The 21,291-nt window shown below is 36.5% G+C and overlaps 1 protein-coding gene across 1 annotated transcript in view; it reads left to right on the top strand.

The window, feature by feature from the left end:
* Epb41l5 (erythrocyte membrane protein band 4.1 like 5) overlaps window positions 1–20,694 on the top strand; it is a 109,092-nt gene extending 88,398 nt beyond the window's left edge. Inside the window, exons 19-25 of the mRNA XM_027936859.2 lie at window positions 234–362; window positions 4,355–4,419; window positions 7,302–7,392; window positions 9,111–9,185; window positions 11,895–11,936; window positions 12,296–12,423; window positions 17,641–20,694. Coding sequence (XP_027792660.1) covers window positions 234–362; window positions 4,355–4,419; window positions 7,302–7,392; window positions 9,111–9,185; window positions 11,895–11,936; window positions 12,296–12,423; window positions 17,641–17,707 — 597 coding nt within the window. The 3' untranslated portion in view covers window positions 17,708–20,694. The remainder of the gene's footprint in view (window positions 1–233; window positions 363–4,354; window positions 4,420–7,301; window positions 7,393–9,110; window positions 9,186–11,894; window positions 11,937–12,295; window positions 12,424–17,640) is intronic.
* Window positions 20,695–21,291: the final 597 nt, after the last annotated feature.

Here is a 21,291-nt window from a genome sequence, read left to right as displayed (position 1 = left end):
GTGACATTTGCTTTCAGCTGTATTTTAGGATAGATTCTCCAGAGGCTAATCCTAGGATTTCTGGAGTTGTCTGAAGGTAGGTGATTGCAGGAGTTGACTATACCTGGAATTAGAGATAGCTGCCTAGGCATGATTTTTTAATTGTCTGAATATGAACTTTTGTCAGTCTTATTCCTATTTCCATATAATTATAAGCTGTTGAGGTTGATTACAGTTTGATTTTTAATATTTAGAAGGAAGTGGTGAAGTTGACTGAAAAATGCCTTAATAATGCCATTGAGAGCCCCGGATTGAATGCCATGAGAGTTCCTCCTGACTTCAAGAGTAACATTTTGAAGGCTCAAGTAGAAGCAGTGCATAAGGTAAGCTATCTAACAGTCCTGGTGAAATGAAGAGTATACACTATTTGACCCAGCTATCCCCCTCCTCGGTCTATACTCAAAGGATTTAAAAACAGCCTACTACAGGGACACAGCCACTTCAATATTTATAGCAGCACAGTTCACAATAGCTAAACTGTGTAACCAACCTAGATGCCCTTCAGTAGATGACTGAATAAAGAAACTGTGGTACATATATACAATGGAATAATTACTCAGCATTAAAAGAGAATAAAAAGTATGGCATTTGTAGGTAAATGGATGGAGTTGGAGAATATCATGCTAAGCAAAATAAGCCAATCCCAAAAAAACAGGTGCTGAATGTTTTCTCTGATAAATGGATGCTAATCCATAATGGGGGGGTGGGTATGAGATGAGTGGAGGAACTTTGGATGGGGCAAAGCAGGGGTCGGGGGGTGAGGGAAAAGGAGTAGGATATATGGTGGACGAATGGTGTGACTCTACTTCATGTACAACCAGGGAAGTGGAAAATGCTTCATTTATGTACAATGAATCGAAGAGCTTTCTACTGTCATGTATAAGTGATTAGAACTAATAAAAAAGGGAAAAAAGAGAACAGAATATAGAATTTAGCAAGAGACTAGAGGTAGAGTACAATAGTAAGAAACACATTCATAATGCCTTTCTCAAATCTAAATGCAAATTAAGCTCAACTAAGATGAGTCATTCATGGAGTAAAATGTCAGAATGAAGATGCTCTGTTGTGTAAGTACTTAAAAAATAAAAAGCCAAAATACTTTTAAAGTGAGTCCTTACTTATTTTCATTTTTATAGCCAGAAAACCCCAGTGATTTTTTGTTGTTTGTTTAGTTCTTTAACCATTAAGTCTATGATGCTGTATCCTTCAACTACTTCTCACCACCCATGTATCCTCAATTGGGCAAAATTGTGAGGTAAAAGGTAGAGTGGTTTATGACATGATAAAGGATATAGTGTGTAGGGTCAGCCCTCCAGGAAGAATATGGTAGCCATGCCTTTTCAAATCAACTCTTCCTTGATTCTCCTCACCTTTGAAACTTTTTCTCCATGCTGAAACCAGAAAGAAGGCTGTTTCACCAAGTCAGGCTTACCTGGTTGTCAACAAATTTTAAAGTCTCCTTTTGTTGAGAAGTTATGCTTGATTAGAACTGAGATGACAGGGAATACTTTTCATGCTTTTTATCCCCCTCCCCAATGTAAACACATAGCATGATATTCATATATCAAAGTAAATATAAAATACAACAGGCTCCATCAAGAACCCCATTTCTGTTCTGTAACCAACCAACTTTCTGACTTGGGTTAAATCAGTTCATTTCTCTGAGCCTAAGTTAAATTATGTTTAAAATAAGATAATGGTAATACCTACATTTGATGTGTTGTAAGAATAAAGCATCATAATAAATGTTAAGGACGTGGAATAGTGCCTGGCACACAATAAGCATTTTAAAAGGGTTGACACCCATTATTGGAAATAGCAATAGCTTTAATAGCTATTATGATTCACTATGATCTGATTGGGGATTTTTTTGCCTTCAAAATTTGTATGTGGAAACTAATCCACAGAGCATTGCTCTTAATAGGTGGAACTTTGGTGAGGCATGGTCCCTTATGAATGGGATTAATGCTCTTGTTGAAAAGTCTGGAGAGAGCCAGTGCCTTAATCTTGTACTTCCTAGTCTCTGGAACTGTGTGAAATAAATGTTTGTTATTTGTAGGCCACCAGTTTATGGCATTTTGTTATCGCAGCCTGAATAGACATTATTATCTTATATTTCAGTTTCATTTTTCTTTATGTAAAGAAGAAATAATTTCAGTAGCTCTGAATTATAGGAATTGGAGTTTATAGTTATAAGCCTCATGAAGAAAAATCCAGGATAATTGCTTTCATGGTAGAAATCTACCAAATAATAATAGTTTTATACAAACATGCAGAAAGTAGAAGAGGAAGGAAAACTTCTCAATTCATCTATGAAACTAGTGGTATTTCTATACCAAAACCAGAAAAAAATTAGAAGAAAATTAACTCCAAACTAGGACTTCCCTTGAACAGACATAAAAGTTCTTAACAAAATATAATCAGATCATACTTAGCAATTCAAATATAGGATCATACATCATGATCATAGGGTTTCTCTTTGAAAAGAAGTTGGATTATCATTCAAACCCAGGTATAGTTCATTTGTTAAAAAATGCATAAGATTGTCTCATACAGAAAAGGCGTTCCATAAAATGCAGCATTTATTCATGATAAAAGCTTTCAACACAGTAGAAATAAGATGGTATTTCTTTAGCCTGATAGAGACATGTAGGGAAAAAAGTCTATAGTGAATATCACATTCCATGGTGAAAGACATGTCCACTGAAATAGCTAAAATTAGACTGACCACCACTGTGTTGGTGATGATACATTGCTCGTAAGAATATAAAATGGCCTAAACACTTTAGAATAAAGAGTTTAGCAGTGTATTAAGCACACACTAACTGCCTGATCCAACCATTACACACTTAGTTATTTACCTAAGAGAAATTAAAGTTTGGGCTCACATAGATAGTACATTATAATGTTCTCAGCAAATTTATTTGTAAAAATTGGAAACAAATGAACAGATATTGTGGCATGTCTGTATAGTTGAAATGCTACTCAGCATCCATTGGTGATATACGCAGCAAGATCATGAGGGAGGGGCTGGGGTTGTGGCTCCACAGTAGAGTGCTTGCCTAGCACATTCGAGGCCCTGGGTTTGATCCTCAGCACCACATAAAAATAAATAAACAAATAAAATAAAGGTGTCCAACTACAATTGAAAAATAAATATTAAAAAAAAAAGAAGATCATGAGTGAATCTCAAAAACATTGCTTCTCTAAAGAAGCAGACCCAAAAGTAGGTATTACCTGAGTTCAATTACATGAAATTATAGAATGTATAGATTGCTCACAAGTAAGGTTTTTTGAGGGGATTGAGTGAAAAAGCCTTGAGGGAATATTTGGTGTGTGGGAGGATAGTAGAAAGAAGTGATGCATGTGGTGTTTATGCACTGTATATACTTTCAAAATTCGTTGAGGCCTACACTTAAATTTCATCTTTTTTTTTTGGAGGAATGGTTGTGCTTGGTTAAACCCAGGGCCTGGAACATGTTAGACAACTTCTCTAAGTACCACTAAGCTACCTCACCGAGTCTACGTTTAATATGTGTAAAGAATACCAATAAAGTTTGGGGGAAAGCTGAGCTCTTCAGAAAAAGGCCTTTTTTCCCTTCTAAAATATATCTTGCATTTAAGGGGGAAAAAAAGCGCCAAATACATGGCTTAACATGTTTTTTTTTTTTTTTTTAACATAAATTTTAAAAATTCTGGCCTTGGGGCTGGGATTGTGGCTCAGTGGCAGAGCGCTTGCCTCACATATATGAGGCTGGGTTTTGATTCTCAGCACCACATAAAAATAAATAAATAAATAAATAAAGGTATTGTGTCCATCTACAACTAAAAAAATATTAAAAAAAAAATTCTGGCCTTGAATCTTTGTGAACACACTGTGATGTCTTTTTTTTTTTTTTTTTTTGGGTACTAATGATTGAACCCAAGGGCACTTAACCAATGAGCCACATCCCCAGCCCTTTTTGTATTTATTTAGAGATAAGGTCTTATTGAGTCCCTTAGGGCCTTGCTGAGTTGCTAGGCTGGCTTTGAACTCTTGATCCTCCTGTCTCAGCCTCTGAAGCCACTGGGATTACATGCATGCCCCACCTCACCTGGCCCACTCTGATGTCCTAAAACAATTGACAGCAGTATAGTAAGTGCATGGGAATGTGTATACTAAACATATTGAAATTGAGTCTTTGATAATTAATTTGGCTAGGATAGGATTTGGATAGGATTACATTAAGAATAGTATTGATAAATGGTGGTACTTCTTATTTGAACTAAAGCCTGAAGCAAACTGATAATTTTTTTTATGGTTTCATTTCCTTAGGTTACAAGAGAAGATAGCTTATTAAGTCATAAAAATGCCAGTGTTCAGGATGCTACCATAGACAGGTACGATTCTTGGTAGAAAGAAGTAAATTGATTTTCTGATCCTTTCCTGCTGCCTTTGTGTGTGTGTGTGTGTTTACTTCCCCAATCTATCATTATGTGGTTAAATGATAGTTATTTGAAAAAGAGCTTGAATTCACTCTTTTCTATCACAGAGCCACTTAATACCTACTTTTAGATTATTTAAAGAGACTCCTAGTCTTCCTACATTCTCATTTGTCTTAAACTAATTTAAAAAAATAGAATAAAAAAACATCTTTAGCCAGATGCACTGGTGTATGACAGAAGGATCACAAGTTCAAAGCCAGCCTTAGCAACTTAGTGAGGCTCTAAGCAACTTAGCAAGACCCTGTCTCACAATAAAACATACATATGACATAACTACACAATGGAGTATTACTTAGCCATAAAGTGCCCCTGGGTTCAATCCCTGGTACAAAAAAAAAAAAAAAGAAAAAAAAAGAACATCTTTCAAAATATTTTGAATCTCATAGTATACTTGGTGTGAAATGCTTATCATTTCTCTGGGTGTCACAGTTAACTTAGTGCCATCACAGTGGCCTTGTGCTTTTACCTGCCATTGATTCTCACATTAACTAAACAGATTTTTTTGTTACTTCTCCTACTCTCTTCTGCTTCTTGTCAATGAGTATTATGCTATTTACTTGTCTTGTCAGACTTTTATTCCTTGTGTTTTTTTTTAAATTTGTTTATTTTTATGTGGTGCTGAGGATTGAACCCAGTGCCTCACACATGCTAGGAAAGCGCTCTACCACTGAGCCCCAGCCCCAGCCCCTTATTCCTTGTTTTATGCCAGTTTTGTCATCACTGTATATCTAATGATCTGTTCTTATTTGGTGCTAAAAAATATTGGTAAATTAATGTTCTTTTCTGATTTTCAAAATTTTTTCAATGAAGATTTTCTGAATAATCATTCTATTCCACATGCTGTAATCAACATAGCGTATAAGCGTGTATCATCCTTTACATTTAAGACTTTACGGTTGGTTCTCAACATCCATACTAATTGATGATCAGGGAAAAACTGATGTTACTGCTTATCCCTTTCATTTACTCTAAATTAAATGTTGGTGCTAACATTTGTTAGTACTGTCATTATTAAAGTTGTATTTAGAATAAATAGAAGGAAAAGGGGGGCAGGACTGGCCTGTGTTCATCAGAAGTTTTATTAAACTCTTTTTTTAATATCTTTTTTTTTTAATTGTAATTGGACACAATACCTTTTTAGTTATTTATTTATTTTATGTGGTGCTAAGGATTGAACCCAGGCCCTTGCACATGCTAGGCACGCTCTTTACTGCTGAGCCACATCCCCAGCCCTTATTAAACTCTTAAAGCTGTAAAGAGCTTAGAATATACTCCACCTTCCAAATTTATTTTTCTAAGTAGCTGTTTATATTTTGAATAATCTATTTTCCCCCCTCACAATTTGAAATATTGTGTGTTCTCTTTTAAACTTAACATCTGTTTCTGGACCTTTTCCTTTTCTGCTAATGCCTTTCTCCTCATGGCATATCATCCTGTTTTTATTACTCCTTTTGAAAAATATTTCAGGCATAGAGAAAATCATGGAGAATTATGTAATATATACCTATGAACCATATATCAAATTTTGTCATAAGATTTTGTTATAGTAGATAATTTTTATTTTACTTTTAAAAATTTAGATGTATTTCATATATCACAAAATTTCCCCCTTAAAATATGCAATTCATTGTTTTTTTGTATATTCACAAAGTTGTGCTTCTAGTATTCAATTTTAGAACATTGTTGTCATTTCTAAAAGAAACACCTACCAGTAGTCACTCCTCATTTCTCCACCTCCCCTCCCCACCCAGCCCCAGCATCTGACAGCCACTAATTTACTTTACTTTTTTTTTTTTTAAAGTACCTGATATTAAATCCAGGAATGCTTAACCACTGAGCCACTCTTCATTCCTTTTTTATTTTTTATTTTGAGACAGTTAGTTAGGGTCTTGCTAAATTGCTTTGAACTTACTATCCTCCTGCCTCAGTCTCCTGAGCCACTGGGATTACAAGCATGCACCACTGCACCCACCTAGCTAATCTACTTTTTTTCAAAATATTTTTTAGTTGTTAATAAATCTTTATTTTTTATTTATTTGTATGTGGTGCTGAGAATTGAACCCAGTGCCTCACACATGCTAGGCAAACGCTCTACCACTGAGCCACAATCCCAGCCCTGCTAATCTACTTTTAATCTCCATGGATTTAGCTACTCTGGATACTTCTTATAAATGGAACTATATTATATGTGGCCTTTTGTGTCTGCTTCTTTTATTCTTCTAATGCTTATAAAGCCCATATTGTGGCATGTATTGGTACTTTACCAGACTTTATGGCTAAATAATACTTCATTGTGTAGTTATGTCATATTTATACTCTCCTTATTTATTCTTTTTCTCTGGTTCTCTCCATTATTGGAACTAATATTAGTTAAATATGTACATAATTTCTCTGGATTTGAGGCTTTGGGGGGAGGCTGTAACATCTCTTAAAAGCAGACTTTAGAGGTTTTTAGGCATTATGAATTTTTTCTTTTTGGAAAAGGTAAATCTTTTTTTCTGTCATTTAAGTGAGATTTGAGAAGGGAAAGCAAGGTAGTCTGCTATTTTGATCCAGCTGTGAATAAATCTGACCTGTGTATAAAAGCTGTTCTGTGGGGCATGGGGACAGGTTAGGCACATGCGTATAATACTGACTGCTGGGTGTACCTCACCAGTTGTTATTTATTTTCCCTCTGTATGAATTCCTTATTCTTTTTTCCTAAGTCCTTTTCTTAAAAAACCCTGCCTTTTCCTATAAAGGTCCTACATGATCTGAATTTATCTTTTTCTTTCCAGTGTTGTATTAAATGAGAATAATGTGTTCCTCTCCAAAGATTCTCTTGCTCCGATGTGTACCATGCCTGCAGATAGCAATTCTGTTCTGAAGGTAAGAATACTTCTTTAAGTTTTCTAAGGGAGTATTGAGTTGAATTCTGTTTATGCTTTCACTCTTCCTTTTGAGGAGATACACTATTATATGCAAATAGACACTTTTTAAGTTCTTATTAGATGGAAGAGTTCCAGCTATATATCTCAAACATGGGTGATTTTTGTTGAAATTTGTATCTGATTTGTTCTGGAGAATATGAGCTGTGAGAGAGCCTTGATCCATTCATTGCTATATCCCTAGTGTCTCAAAAAATATATGGCATCTAATAGACACTGAGTAAATATTTGTTGGTTGAAATAAACTTTTTGAAATAATGGTGCCAATTATTGATTACATTGCGACATAATCAGCTCATCTCAACTTCTGCATTTTTTATGTCCACATGTCATATGCTTACTAGTTCAGAAGTTACAGAAACCCATTTTATTGCCCATGAATGCTTTAATTTGCAAGTTAAATTTAAAATGGTCCTTGCAAATTAATGCACTACTTTGCTCTTTTGTTGCATAATGTGTATTTGTTGTAGAAGTCTACCAAGTATTTTACTGAACAGGAAAAACTAAATATCACATTTATTGTCACTATGCAAAAGATATGGTATGGTTGATATTTAGGGATATAATCTTTCAGATTTTAGGGCTTGTGGAAAACCCCAACCTAAAGTACCTTCAAAATTAGGAATTCCTTTTTTTGCTAATTAAAATTCTAAAAAGATATTTGACTACCTGGTGAAATGGAATTCTTAGGTGGAATCTGAGGTGTTTTTAGAACAGAGAAGAACATTTAGTTGAAAGATTTATTGTGTATATAATGTGTCCCAGACAGCATGTTAGTCACTACAGATTAGAAAATGAATGAAACATAGTCTGTGTTTTCAAACTGCTTATGATGCAGTGGGAGAGAGAATTGTGCTAGAGTGATAGTGACATACACAAGCTGTTACGATGAATTTAGCATAGGCAACAGGGTGGGAAGGGATGGGGTGGGAGGAAAGAGTTTAAAGAGGAAAGAGCAATTCTTTCATATATGTGACTAAAATTTAGTTGTGTATGGAAATAGGAATAGGAGATTCACGAAGGCCTGAAGACAAATAGATTGAAATAAAAATGTATAAATGAAGGGCCTTTTAATTTTGTCTTATTTTTTGAAGGGCCTTTTTAAATGTTCTTTATACTGCAGGTTCCTATTTTTCATATTACTGGACTGGAATTTTGTATTTTATTGTTTTTAAATTCCACCTCCCCTCACAGTGTGATACAGAAGATGCCTCAAATATTAAAATCAACAATTATTATCATTTATGGGGGAGAGAGTTCATATTGTATTCTTTTCCAATTAGTGAAGCATCCAGACATCTTGACAGAGAAGCATTTTGGAATTGAGGGACCTCTTTGATTGACTGTCTCTTGTGCTTAAAAAAAAAAAACAAGTCAGAGCAGTCATAACCTTACCCAAGTTGTATCTCACCCAAAGGAATACCTATATGAACATATACAGAACACTTCTTTTTTAAGTTCTGATTTGTAGTCTTGTGTTCCCTTCCATGGAGAAGTGGAATCATTAATAACCAGAATTCCCAAATGTTCTTGTTTGCTTAAAGGATTAATACTAACCAGGCGTGGGTCAGAATTTTACATTGGGAAGATATGGCCAAAAAAAAAAAATCTGATGATGAATGAGTCATTTAACTATTCTAGATTCCTTGTCTTATATAGGATGCCACAGATGAATTGGATGCCTTGCTCTTATCTCTAACTGAGAATCTAATTGACCCCACAGTCACACCTCAGGTAAATATGTTTTAAAACAGCAAGATGGGAAGGAATTTTGCCTTGCAAATGGTCTGGTTAGATTCTAGTTTTTGCCTATTTAACAATTTAGTAAAAGTTTTCATTTAATAAGAGTCTGTATTTCAGAAACCACTTAGCATTGCCTTTCTTGTACTAAAATTCTTCCACTTTGAATTTACATGTCACTATAGAAATCGTAGGAGCCTATTTAAAATTCAACACCATATTAAATTAAATGAGAGAAAATATGTGGATAAACAACTTAAAAAGTTAAGACCAAGTGGGTGTGCTGGTGGTGCACAGCTGTAATTCCAGCTATGCAGGAGGCTGAGGTGGGAGGATCACAAGTTTGAGGCTGGGTTGGGCAAATTAGTGCAATCCCATCTCAAAATAAAACATTAAAAAGACCTGGGGATGGCCAGGCATAGTGGCACATACTTATAATCCCAGCAGCTCTGGAAGCTAAGTCAGGAGGATGGCAAGATCAAAGCCAGCCTCAGCAACTTAACAAGGCCCTAAGCAACTCAGTGAGACCCTGTCTCTAATAAAATATATAAAAGGGCTGGGGATGTGGCTCAGTGGTTAAGCACCCCTGGGTTCAATCCCCAGGACCAAAAAAGACTGGGGATGTAGCTCAGTGGTAGAGCACCACTGGGTTTGATACCTAGTACTACCAAAAAAAAGAGAGAAAAAAAATTTAAAAAAATAAGATTTTATTGAGAGTAAGGTTTTTATTATATTTTTATCTAGGTTATAGTTCCTACTCTTAAGGAGCTTCAAAATTAAAATTATAAAGTTCCATCTTTCCAGTGAGGAGCCTAGGCAGAACCTAAAAGCTAGAGTAAGGATTTTTACTAAGACCTGGAAGAAAGTCCTGGAAGGCATTGAGAATTCTATTACTTTGGGAATGAGTAAATATGCAAAATAAATTTATGACAAGAAGGTATCTCTGAGACCAATGGGATAGTATCCATATTTTTTTAAAATTTCAGGTGCCCAAATTAGGTTAGACATGCCGGTTAGTCCATGCCACACTATCCTTTGAGGTTTCTTGTAGAGCTTATTTTGCTTTATTCCCTTTATTCTCCAGTATCCACTTCCATTCCTGTTTTTCCCTGAGGCATTCATTGTACTGTATATGACATATGTCTTTCCAGCCTGCCTTTCATCTATTTATTTAGATAAACACAATTATTTGTGTCTCCTTTAAGAATGTGGGAGATTTGGGGGATATATGCCCACAGATAGGATTAGTGAGCTATAGGCTCAAATAAACATACTCGGTGTTACTGATTGCTCCTCAGAAGACTTCCACAGTTAGTATTGCCACCATCAGTACTCATGTGTTACCCTTTCACTCACATTCTCCCTTCAGCCGCACTTTATCTTTCTAATATTTTCTAACAGGAATGAGTTTTTCTCATTGTTTGAATTTGCATGAGTTAAATTTAATACCTCCTCCAGTTTTTTAAGGATTTGTTTTTTTCTGAGTCATCTTTTCATCTTTTGCTCATCTTTCTATTAGTTTTCCTTTCTTTCTTTCGAAGAATTCTTTGCATAATTTAGATATCAATTCCATGTCAATCTTAGACATTAAAAAATATTTTCTTCTAATTGGTATAATAATACATAAGAAAATTTATCACAGTATTATTTGTGATAGGTCCTAAGGAGTTGGAGCCAACCTATATCTTTTACTCAGGAAATGAATAATATGTAAAATAAATTTATACTCATCATTGAACAGAAACCTTTTTCTTCATCAATTGCCACCTCCTCTTTGAAGTCACAGAGCTATATTCTATTTTTACCATAATTTTATTTCCTTTCATTTTTTAATGTTTAAACCTATTTGGACAGTTTGAAGGGTTATTGGGTGGGGGAGAGTGATTCAGGATGACTCAACTTTGTGTATATCCATAGAAAGGACCAGTTTTCCCAGTATTATGTACTAAATTTGTATTACTCAGTGCATAATTTTCTATCCTTTTATTTTTAATCTTTCTGTGTCTACTAGTTTTAAATGGACTTTTTGTGAACAGTATTTTGCCAGATCTCTTTTGACAACTCTTAACGTGTCTGTACTCTGGTTGAGTTTAATGCATTTGTATTTACTGTAATTAAGATTTGTTCTGCCAAACTATTTTTTGGTTACTTCTTACCATATTTATATTTATTCTCATTCTCTCTCACTCCCCCACCCCCTACTGTATTTTCTTAATATGGTAGGAAAGTCATACTTTGTATGTTTCTGGTTCTGGTGATTAATCTAACTTACTAAGATTTGGACTTATTTAAATTTTTCTTATTAGTAGCTAATGTTACCAGTGCAAGAACTAGTCTAAGTTTCCATATTTACAACTCATAGTCAAATTATTTCACTTCTGAACATTCTTGCATTATCTCACACATGAGCTTTTGAGGGATACCTCATATATAATCCATAATAGTATGGGATTTGTGTTAAAGAAGAGAGTCTTTGAAAGTCCATATAAGCTTAAGGGACTCATTAAGAATTGTATTCCTAAGCTGGGGATATAGCTCAGTTGGTAGAGTGCCTTGCATGCACAAGGCCCTGGGTTCAACCCTCAGCACCACCAAAAAAAAAAAAAAAGAATTCCTACATGCCTTTTATAATATGAAAAAGTATTGTAATTATGATAAATCTATCTTCCCTGAAAGTAAATACATATATAAAATTTGTTTTAGGTGTCTTCAACATCCATGATCACACCCCGGTGGATTGTTCCAGTAAGTTCATGATAGTTATGATTTTTATTCTGGTTACTCTTTCAGGGCAAGGTCTAAATGATCACTAGGTTCTTGTTTTTTCTTACAAACATTTGGGTCATTATCAAAGTTGTGTTAACTGAATTTAATGGCTTCAAATTCATGGTTTAATCTTTTCTGTTTGCCAATTCTTAAGGATGTGGCCAAAAATAAATAAATAAAATAAAATCTGAGGTTGAGGATAATTTTTAAAAAACAAAGCAATCATGAACATCCAAATCTTCCTCCCTGCCATAGTCATTAGTGAAGTTGATATGTAACTGATGTGCTGACCCAGTGTTACCTCAGTGTTGAGATGTGTTGTGTGTCTCTCATAGCAGAGTGGTGCCATTTCTAATGGACTTGGAAGATATGGAACATTGTTGGCAGGAAAAGAAGGACATGGTAGTAAAGATGAAATTTCATTGATCTCTCCTCCAGCACCATTCTTAGTAGATGCTGTGACCAGGTAAGGAAATTATTTCTCAGCTGCAGTTTAAAAAACTGCATCTTTTGGGGGGAAAATAATAGTTAGTTAGATTTAAAATAACAAATGTCAGTTTTCCTTCTTCTTCCTCCTTCTCTCTTCCTTTTTCTTCCTCCTCCTCTTCCTCTTCTCCTCCCCCCCCCCCCTTCTTTTTGGTACAGGGGATAGAACCAGAGTCTTAGGCATGCTGTACAAGTGATTCACTGCTGAGCCCCACATCTCCAGCCATTTTGAAACTCTTTTGGAGACAGGGTCTCACCATATTGCCGTATGCTGGTCTCAGACCTGTGATTCTCCACTTCAGCTTCCCAAGTAGTTGAGAATACAGGCTAGTGCCACTGGGCTCAACCTTCAGTTCTTCTAGTTGAACAAATAAAACTGGATACATCTTTTCTGTTTATCATAGTGGGGTTTTTTCCTTGCTACTAGTAGTTTTTTAAAAATATTTTTTAGATGTTGATGGACCTTTATTTTATTCACTTATTTATATGTGGTGCTGAGAATTGAACCCAGAGCCTCACACATGTGAGGCAAGTGCTCTATCACTGAGCCATAATCCCAGCCCACTACTGGTAGTTTTTTATTAAAGTTTCTTTGTGAAGTCTTTGCTAGATAAAGATAATAATAGGTTTATCTTTAAATTTTTATATTTGTTTTAAATTTATATCTTTTCCTTTTATTCTTTACTATTATGCTTGTTCCTACTGTATACTAGTGATGAATGGCAGTGTCTATCACTATAGGTGAAGAAGTACAGTATGAGGTAGGAAATTCCCAAGGTAAGGGCTCCAAAGTAGCTCATGTCAACATTTAGCTTGCTACAAATTAGATTGAAAAGAGCTCTTCAACTTTTGATTGCTAGGTCCATAACTGTTCCTATTTTGCAAAAGGTTTATAATTGCCTTTACTCTTACCTCAGACCTTTTTCTTAGTTGTTGCCATTCCCCATATCCTCCTGGTGTTGAGAAAGAGGGGAAATTATTAGAGATGATTAACTTGAAAGATATTCATAGGTTGACTTTAAAATCATTCCCTTATCTTCATAGTCTTTTCAGTAATACCATTTCTCACTCAGCAAACACTTTAGTGTCTGTGATGTCCCTGACATTATTTATTTCTGGCATTGAAGATAGTAGTGAATAAGACAGATGTGGAACCTGCCTTAGGGAATTTCACATCTAGTCAAATTCCACTTTATGCAAATCTAATGGATTATTTTTCTAATCATTTGTAGCCTAGCAATTGCCACTATAAAAGTATCTCAACAGGGGGGTGGGGCTGTAGCTCATTGGCAGAGCTCTAATCTTGCATGTGTGGGGCACTGGGTTTGATCCTCAGCACCACGTACAAATAAACAAATAAAGGCATGCTGTCCATCTACAACTACAAAAAAAAGTTTTTAAAAATATTTTTATAAAGGACCAGGTGGTAATGCATTGCAGTTAAATTTACACAATTAGTGTGAGTTCTTAAGGACTTCCAAATTAAAACTTACAAATGAAAGAAGAACCTTTCTCTGTTGCTTCCCCAAATCATCTGTTGCTCCAAGTAATCATAAAAGACTTAAAGAGAGAAAAGATGACAATTAAATCAGTAAAATAGAATAGAGTCAAGAAACAAACCCTCCCACACACATGTAAGTTACCCAACAATATATGAAGTCAATGATGGTGCAATGTTGTGAGGCAAGAATAGTCTTGAAGTAAATCTGCTGGGCACATTAGTTACCCTTGTGGGAAAAATTAATCTTGACTGAACCTCATACCATCCACAAAAATTCATTCTGGTAAATTGCAGATCTAAATAGGAAACAAAGCAAGTGCATATCCTTGTAACCTTGGAATAGGCAAATATTTTTTAAAAACAGCTCACAAATAGCTTTAATCAATCATATAGGGAAAAAAACAGTAACTTGAATTATATCAAGAAATTTCATTCATCAAAAGATATAATTCAAGAGTATAAGGGAAACTGTCCAGTGGTACTCTTTCTTTGGTGTGCTCTCCCTCCCCTGCTCCCTTACCCCTCTGACTCTGCATATCAGGATAGAAGTCTGTGGGGATAATTGGGGGTCATTTTAGAGTTCCCCCATCATAATAAAAGTCAGCAAAATGGAGTTCAAAAAGAAACACAGCTCTATAATGGTTACCCTTGAGGTGGTTCACAACTGGAGAGAGCCCTAAAGAGGCTTTTAGAGTGTTAATAATGTTTTATTTAATATTCTAGAGGCTGATTATAAAGGTGTGTTCAGTTTGCAAAAGTCATCAAGCTGTAAATTTCTGATTTGTGCACTTGTGTGTGTGTGTTTGTGTATGTGTGTGTGTTAGTATTTTAAAAATGATGACTGGATCCCATATCCAGAGATTGAAATTTAATATAAAACAGGCCTAGTTGATAATGGAGAACCTGGAAAGGCTTAGAAATTGAAGTTACCAGATATTTATGGTGATAGAGTAAAGTAGGGCTAAGAGTTGGTTGAAAGTGTTTATATCTATTTAGACCATCCACCATCCACCATCTACCATCTACCATCCCCCATCCCCCCATCCCTGCATAATGCTGAGGTTTTTCCTCTTGCTGAGGCAGAGAGGCTCTAGATTGGGGAGTTTGCATTGTAAAGCTCCAAGCTGAAAACAGGTTAACTCAAAGTACACACACTGAAGGGTGAGATTTCCATCTTCCTTCTTATAGCAGCTTCTTGAATGCTGTTGGCCAAGTACAGATGTTTCAGGTGAGAAAGTAAAATGCTGTTCTCTGAAGAAAGCAATGAACCAAAGAGGAAAGGCCTACACATATCAACATTTGTGTATCCCTTGGGGAAACTGCCAGAAATCTTCCCAGGAGTTCATTAATCAATGAGTTTTTATTCATATATGTAGTTCATTAATCGATGAGTTTTTATTCATATACGTGCAGCTACCAACCATTCATTCCTTCTCTTTGAAATAGAAGAAAGCTGGAGATTATCAGACATGTGAGGAAAGACCAAATGAAGTAAACTGAAAAAGAAACATAGAAATAAAGGCAACTGTGAAGAAAACTTGCTAAATTATAGTATCTAAATTTAGAGAAAAGATACATTGCATCCATGCAATAATAGTAGGAAATTTAAAAAACAAAAAAACAGAAAACAAAGAACTGTGTTTTAGAAAATTGTAAAAACTAAAAATGTTAGAAAATATTAAAAATAAAACCCAAAGAATGTGTGGAAGATTGAGGCAGTTTCCCAAAAGGTAAGGGGATTAAAAAATAGAAAAGAAAACTGGGAAGGAAAAGATAAGAACATTAGAGGACTGGTCTGGGCAGTCCAGAGTTGTACTTGCATCAGGAGTTCCCAGAAGAGAACTCAAGCTTCTAGATTGTAGGGGTCCACTGAGTACCCAGTGCACAAGATGAAAGTAGACCACACTGAGGAACATCAGGAACTTCAGATAAAACTTATGAGAGGATATCTGTTTCCAGTGAGGGGAAGACAAGAGTACATAAAAAGTATTGGGAATTCGAATGGCAGCAGATGTTTCTGCAAGCTAGAAGATGATCAAGTGAATCTTCAGATTATGGAGGGAATTTGTTTTTCTCCAGAGTTTTATATTCAGAAAAACTCACCAGTGTTAGATTAGAGATGTTTGTAGATAGGTGGTTTCCCCAGGAAGCTACTGGAAGGTGTTCCATCAAAAAAGTTTGATCCTACAAAGAAGACGACATAGGAAACATGTGCAGAGATTTACCTGGAGGAAGATGGAAGAAATTCGAAGACAGCAGCTGCCCAGCAGGTCTAGAAAGGAATCCTTTTCAGATTCAAAACACACTCAAATTTTCCCTCTTTACATGACCTGTTTGAAGGTACTGAGATCCACAATTGTGCCTAAGAAGTAGGGGTACATATACATATAAAAGATTGAATATGTGGTCACCACAACAACAGTAAATGACTCAGTTATTCAATTCTAAGAAAATTAAAATTCCACAAAAGACATATATATAGTACACTGATACCTGATTATGAAAATATTTACAAAATTACCAAAAAAAATCCTGTATGTTAACATATAATAAAGTTGGTCATATAACTGTGTTGAAAGTTAATTCAGGATTATGGAGGTGGTAAAGGAGGTATAGAAATTAAGCTTCATAGTTCATAATAGGAAGCCATTGTTTAAACACATCACTCAGAACAGTCAGAACTTCTCTAGTCCTGAAGCAGGATTTCTGGAGGAAGGCCTGTTAAAACACTGATCACTGGACCCTACCCTCCGGATTGGATTCACTGTATCTGGAGTGGGGCCTAAGAATTTGCATTTCTAACAAATTGCAGGGACCACTCTTTGAGAACCTGGAATACAGAGAAGTGAAAGAAAATACAGGGGGGTGGGGGTGGGGGGTCCCACAGTTGCAAATATTCATTTTTGTGTAGTAGGAATGGAGAGTGGAGGTAAGGGTGACTGCTGCTTTCATTTTTAAATCTTGTTAGTGCTTTTGCCATTTTACATTACATTTTTTTGTATTAAGATTTTATGAAATTAAATTAATGTCAGTACATCCTTGTATCTAAGCTCAGTTCACCCCCAGCAGAGACTTGTGGCCCTCATGCAAACCCTTCCATTTTTTTCAGATCTCTGACAAATAGATGACAGGTGTGGGGATATTATTATAGCCACCTGGGACTATGTTTTTTAAAAAACACACAGGACAGCCCACTTCTCTTGATATCTCCTGGGCGTACTGCTCTTATGCATAGCACAGGACTATTCTTGATATTTAAATGTATGTTAGGCATATTTCATTCAAGGAAGTAGGGGAAATGTTTTTATTTCACATTTTAGTTACCTTGAAATTTTCCTTCTGGCTACATATGGTGGCATATACCTATAATCCCAGTGTTTTGAGAGGCTGAGGCAGAAGGATTGCAAGTTTCAGCAACTGTATAAGGTCCTATATCAAAACAAAAAGGACTAGAGGATGTAGCCCAGTGGTAGAATGCCCCTTGTTCAATCTCTCATTTCTAAGAAAGAAAGAAAAATTAAAATTCCCATTTGTGGAGTATCTCATTGTTAGGTTTAGATATTATTAGGTATTCATTTAAATCTGTTATCTGTCCTCGATATCTGTAATTGAGCTGGTGAAGATGTGAATATGATGTGAATATTCCTCTACCCCTGCAAATGTTTTCACTGAACAACCAAACTTTCTTCCTTTCAGTTCTGCTCCAACATTGGTGGAAGACACAGTCTTGAAGCAGAAGTGTTTACTGACAACTGAGCTCTAAGGGACTGCCGCTGCCACTACCACCTATAACTGGAATGTCCAGTATTCTCCAGCAGTCTGTCCTGGAATCCGTTTCTCCTGGAATGTTTTAGAATCAGGAGTCTGTCCTTTACTTGTAGGTAAAAAAGCTTTACCTAGATTAGACTCCATGAAAAAAAAATTAGCTACGTTTTCCGTCCAACTAGAAGTTTATTTCCACTGCATTTTTGCCCAGATCAGGGTATCTGGTTTTTTACTTTCTGTAGTTTTATTAGAGTTGGAAATTCCTGACTCAAGGAATTACTTCCCCCTGGCCATTTCCTTCAAACTCTTGGTTCCACCTAGCTGTTGTAAGTGTTCATGACTTCATAGCAAGGCTGTCTCTGGCAGTCAACAGCCTTCTAATTGTTAGATCTATCTTATTGGGGCGAGAGCTTCTTTGTGCTGAATGCCCATTAGAGAAATTGCACTTTACCATGTATTACCTGGAAATCAGGAATTTAGGAAATTGATGCAGATATTATGTAGGTAGATTTAGGGCCAGCTCTTTCATAGTTATTACAGTAGTACTGAAGAGAAGTTGAGAATACAGAAGGTTTTAAATGTCCTCCATATTTTTGACTTATGGATTGGTTATCTAACTACTACAAATTTACATCAAGGTAAAATATAGACTTTTGAGAAGAACTAGAGGGAGAAAAATTGTTTTCCAGCCCTGTCTTCCCACAGGAAGCACTCTTGTGCACCACATACGTACCTTACTTTGCAGCCTGGAAGGAGCAGGTTCCTGGTTGATAGATCCTGGGCATTGACCTCAGGCCTCTCCTGTCCCTCCTTGGGCGTGATGGGGAATGCAGACTAGGTTGTGAAGGCACAGCTCACCAGTACTCTGCAACATCAGGATCTATTTGGACATGGCCTCCATCTCTTTATAATAAAAGCTGAAAAAATTCAGAGCTTTCACATACTAAAACAAAAATACCAGGAAAAAACTAGAGAACTGGGGTGGGGGCAAGAGGATTTTTCTTTTACTTGAATGCCTGCTATGTATGAAATTTGTCCAGCACACTGAATGAAGTCATACTGCATTAGGGAGTTTGCATTAGTTTAGAGAGTTCTCTCAGAATTCTCACATCCCTTTTAGCCTGTACAGAAAAATTCTGGATGTTAAAATGCTAATCATCGAAAAGTAATCGACATTCCCCTAACACCCAGGAGCAACACTTATTTAGCTTTAAAACTATATAGACTTAAAGGAAAGTCTTGGGGAATGAGGATGATCTAGAAACCATCCAGGAACGTTGTCAGTAATCCATTGTTATCAAGGACTTATATTAAGCTGTATGTCCTGAAATTTGCTTTGTTTTTTAGTTCTTTGCCCTGTAATATATATGTAATTGAGTATTAGTTTTATAATCTTTAAAACTCCATAGTCTGGACTCTCCTGGGCTCCTGTAGCATAATTATGTGCTCAGGTTGACACATCAGTGTCTGGGAAGCTCAGGAATTTTTTTTTTTCTTTTTTAATCTTGTAGTTTTCCAGGGATCTGTAGAGATTGGAAACCACTTTTTGCACAAAACATTTTTGCTGAAGGAGAGAAAGTTGGCACTCCTCGCTGGCTGCCTCCCCGTAGCTGTTTCACTGGCAGTGCTCTTGCTGTTCTTCAGTTGCAGCTTAACCCAGGAAACATTGGACTAGACATCAAATTTTCAGTGTCTTAATAAGCCCTATGCCCTTCAAGTTAGTATTGTGCTGCTATCCTCAGAGCAGCTAGAAGGGCATTGTGGCTCAGAAGATTGACCTCATTTTACATTTTCTAAAATTTAGGAATTAAATAGTCTAAAATATAACATTTGTCTTCAGGTACCTGTATGCTTTCCAGTCAGAAAATTGATAGGGACTTTCATTTGAATCTTAAGCTAAGAGGAAATTTTGCTTTGCCCTGGCATGAAGTGGTAAACACAAAAATAATACTGGAATGATGAATTAGCTCTGACAGATAAAATACCTGTCACTTATGTTTCCTGTCACATCTGCTGCTAATGCTGTTCCCAGAGCTGCTATTACAGCTCATGCTGTTCTGCCCCCTGAGAGCTGTGGTGTTGGGGAGGCAGGGCTGAGGAAGTCTGTGAATGTACAGGTAGGGAAAGGGAGGTGTCTCTCTGAGAAGAGAGAAGTACATTGAACCAGTTGAGGATGCTGGCCAAGAGGCCGCAGATAACCCTGGGTAAGAAGACAACTGGTAACAAGAGGCTGAGGTGGGAGGAGGGCAGCCCGGGGCACTGAAGGCTTTCCTGGTGGTTTGTGTCCTGTGCTACACTGGGAATGCTGGGAACAGACTCTCTGCTGCTTACCCAGGGGGAGTGGCCAGGGGAGAATCCTAGCCATGTTACAGCCCTGGAGTGGGAGGGAGCATTGACTTGCTGCTGTAAAATAAGACAACAGAGTTGGCAGATAGCTCTAGACTCAGCCTCAGCATTTGCAAACTAACCTGCAAGAACTTAATTATGAATATTTGTCAGTAGCATCTCTCTCCTCCACAGGAGGGACTTGTGGTTATTTTATTCCTGCTGTTCAGGAGGTACTACTAACCAAAGCAGTGAGTAGGTTCCTTGTGTGTTTATCATTTTTACATTGTTTTAAGAAAATTTATTTTTAAAAAATATTTCATATCTTTGTCTTTAGCTTTATTTACTTTTGTACAACCAGCTGCCCCGTGGACATGTGTAGATGAGAGCCCTGAGTTGTTGCTTGGATCTAGGCTGCTTGTTCTCTTTATGCCTCTCAGTTTGGGTTAAAGCTTATATCTCTGTCTTCTCTTAGCCAGGACCTGAAAGTTAAGTCCCTTTGTCCCTTCAGAACTCTGGCTGGTGGGATTATTTGCCAGTTAAGTATTGAAGAATCTTTTGTATTTTTCTAAGGATCTTTAAAAGTAGAGTTCTTTGTTTTCCCTTGAGCTGGGTCCCCACATTTGTTCTGAAAAGGGCTATAAATAATGAATACTTGGCCATTCAGCTCAGCTGGTGGTGCCCAAAGCAGCCCAGACAGCAGTACAATTGAGTACATCTGTGTTCTGTAAAGTTTATTTCGAAAAGCTCCTGACCCCTGGTTGCCAGCTTTGAAGAATGGCATGTCTGTCTGTCTCAGAGGCAGGCAGGTATTGAGGGGGGTTCCATAGTATCACCTGCCACCTAGAGACACCCAGCGCTTCTGGACATTCATCCTCATCCACTTGTGCTGCAGCTGGGCAAGATGCAGTTGTGGGTCTCAGCAGTCTTTGTGAGATCCACCAGTTTTTGATTCGTCTTGCATTTGGCCATGTATTTGTTTGAAAACCTGGATATTTCTGCGGACTGAAGAATGCACATTTCTAGATTATTTGTCCCTTTTTTTTTTCCTCTTAAAAACTTAAGCCTGGTTCTTGAATGATCAGAAGAAGGTTAGAAATTTTTTTCTGTTTCCTAGGAGGTTTGGATGGTAGAAATTTGTCCTGAGTTGAACTCAGCTGTGTTAACATGTTGGTAGAGCTGAGATTCTGTAGGATCTGCAAGCCACTCCTTTACCACACTGCTTGAGATAGCATTCAATCACTTCTCAGGATTTCT

The sequence above is a fragment of the Marmota flaviventris genome, chromosome 11 (genome assembly GCF_047511675.1).
Source record: "Marmota flaviventris isolate mMarFla1 chromosome 11, mMarFla1.hap1, whole genome shotgun sequence".
NCBI classification, from domain to species: Eukaryota; Metazoa; Chordata; class Mammalia; order Rodentia; family Sciuridae; genus Marmota; species Marmota flaviventris.
This window is presented reverse-complemented; position numbering and strand designations above follow the sequence as displayed.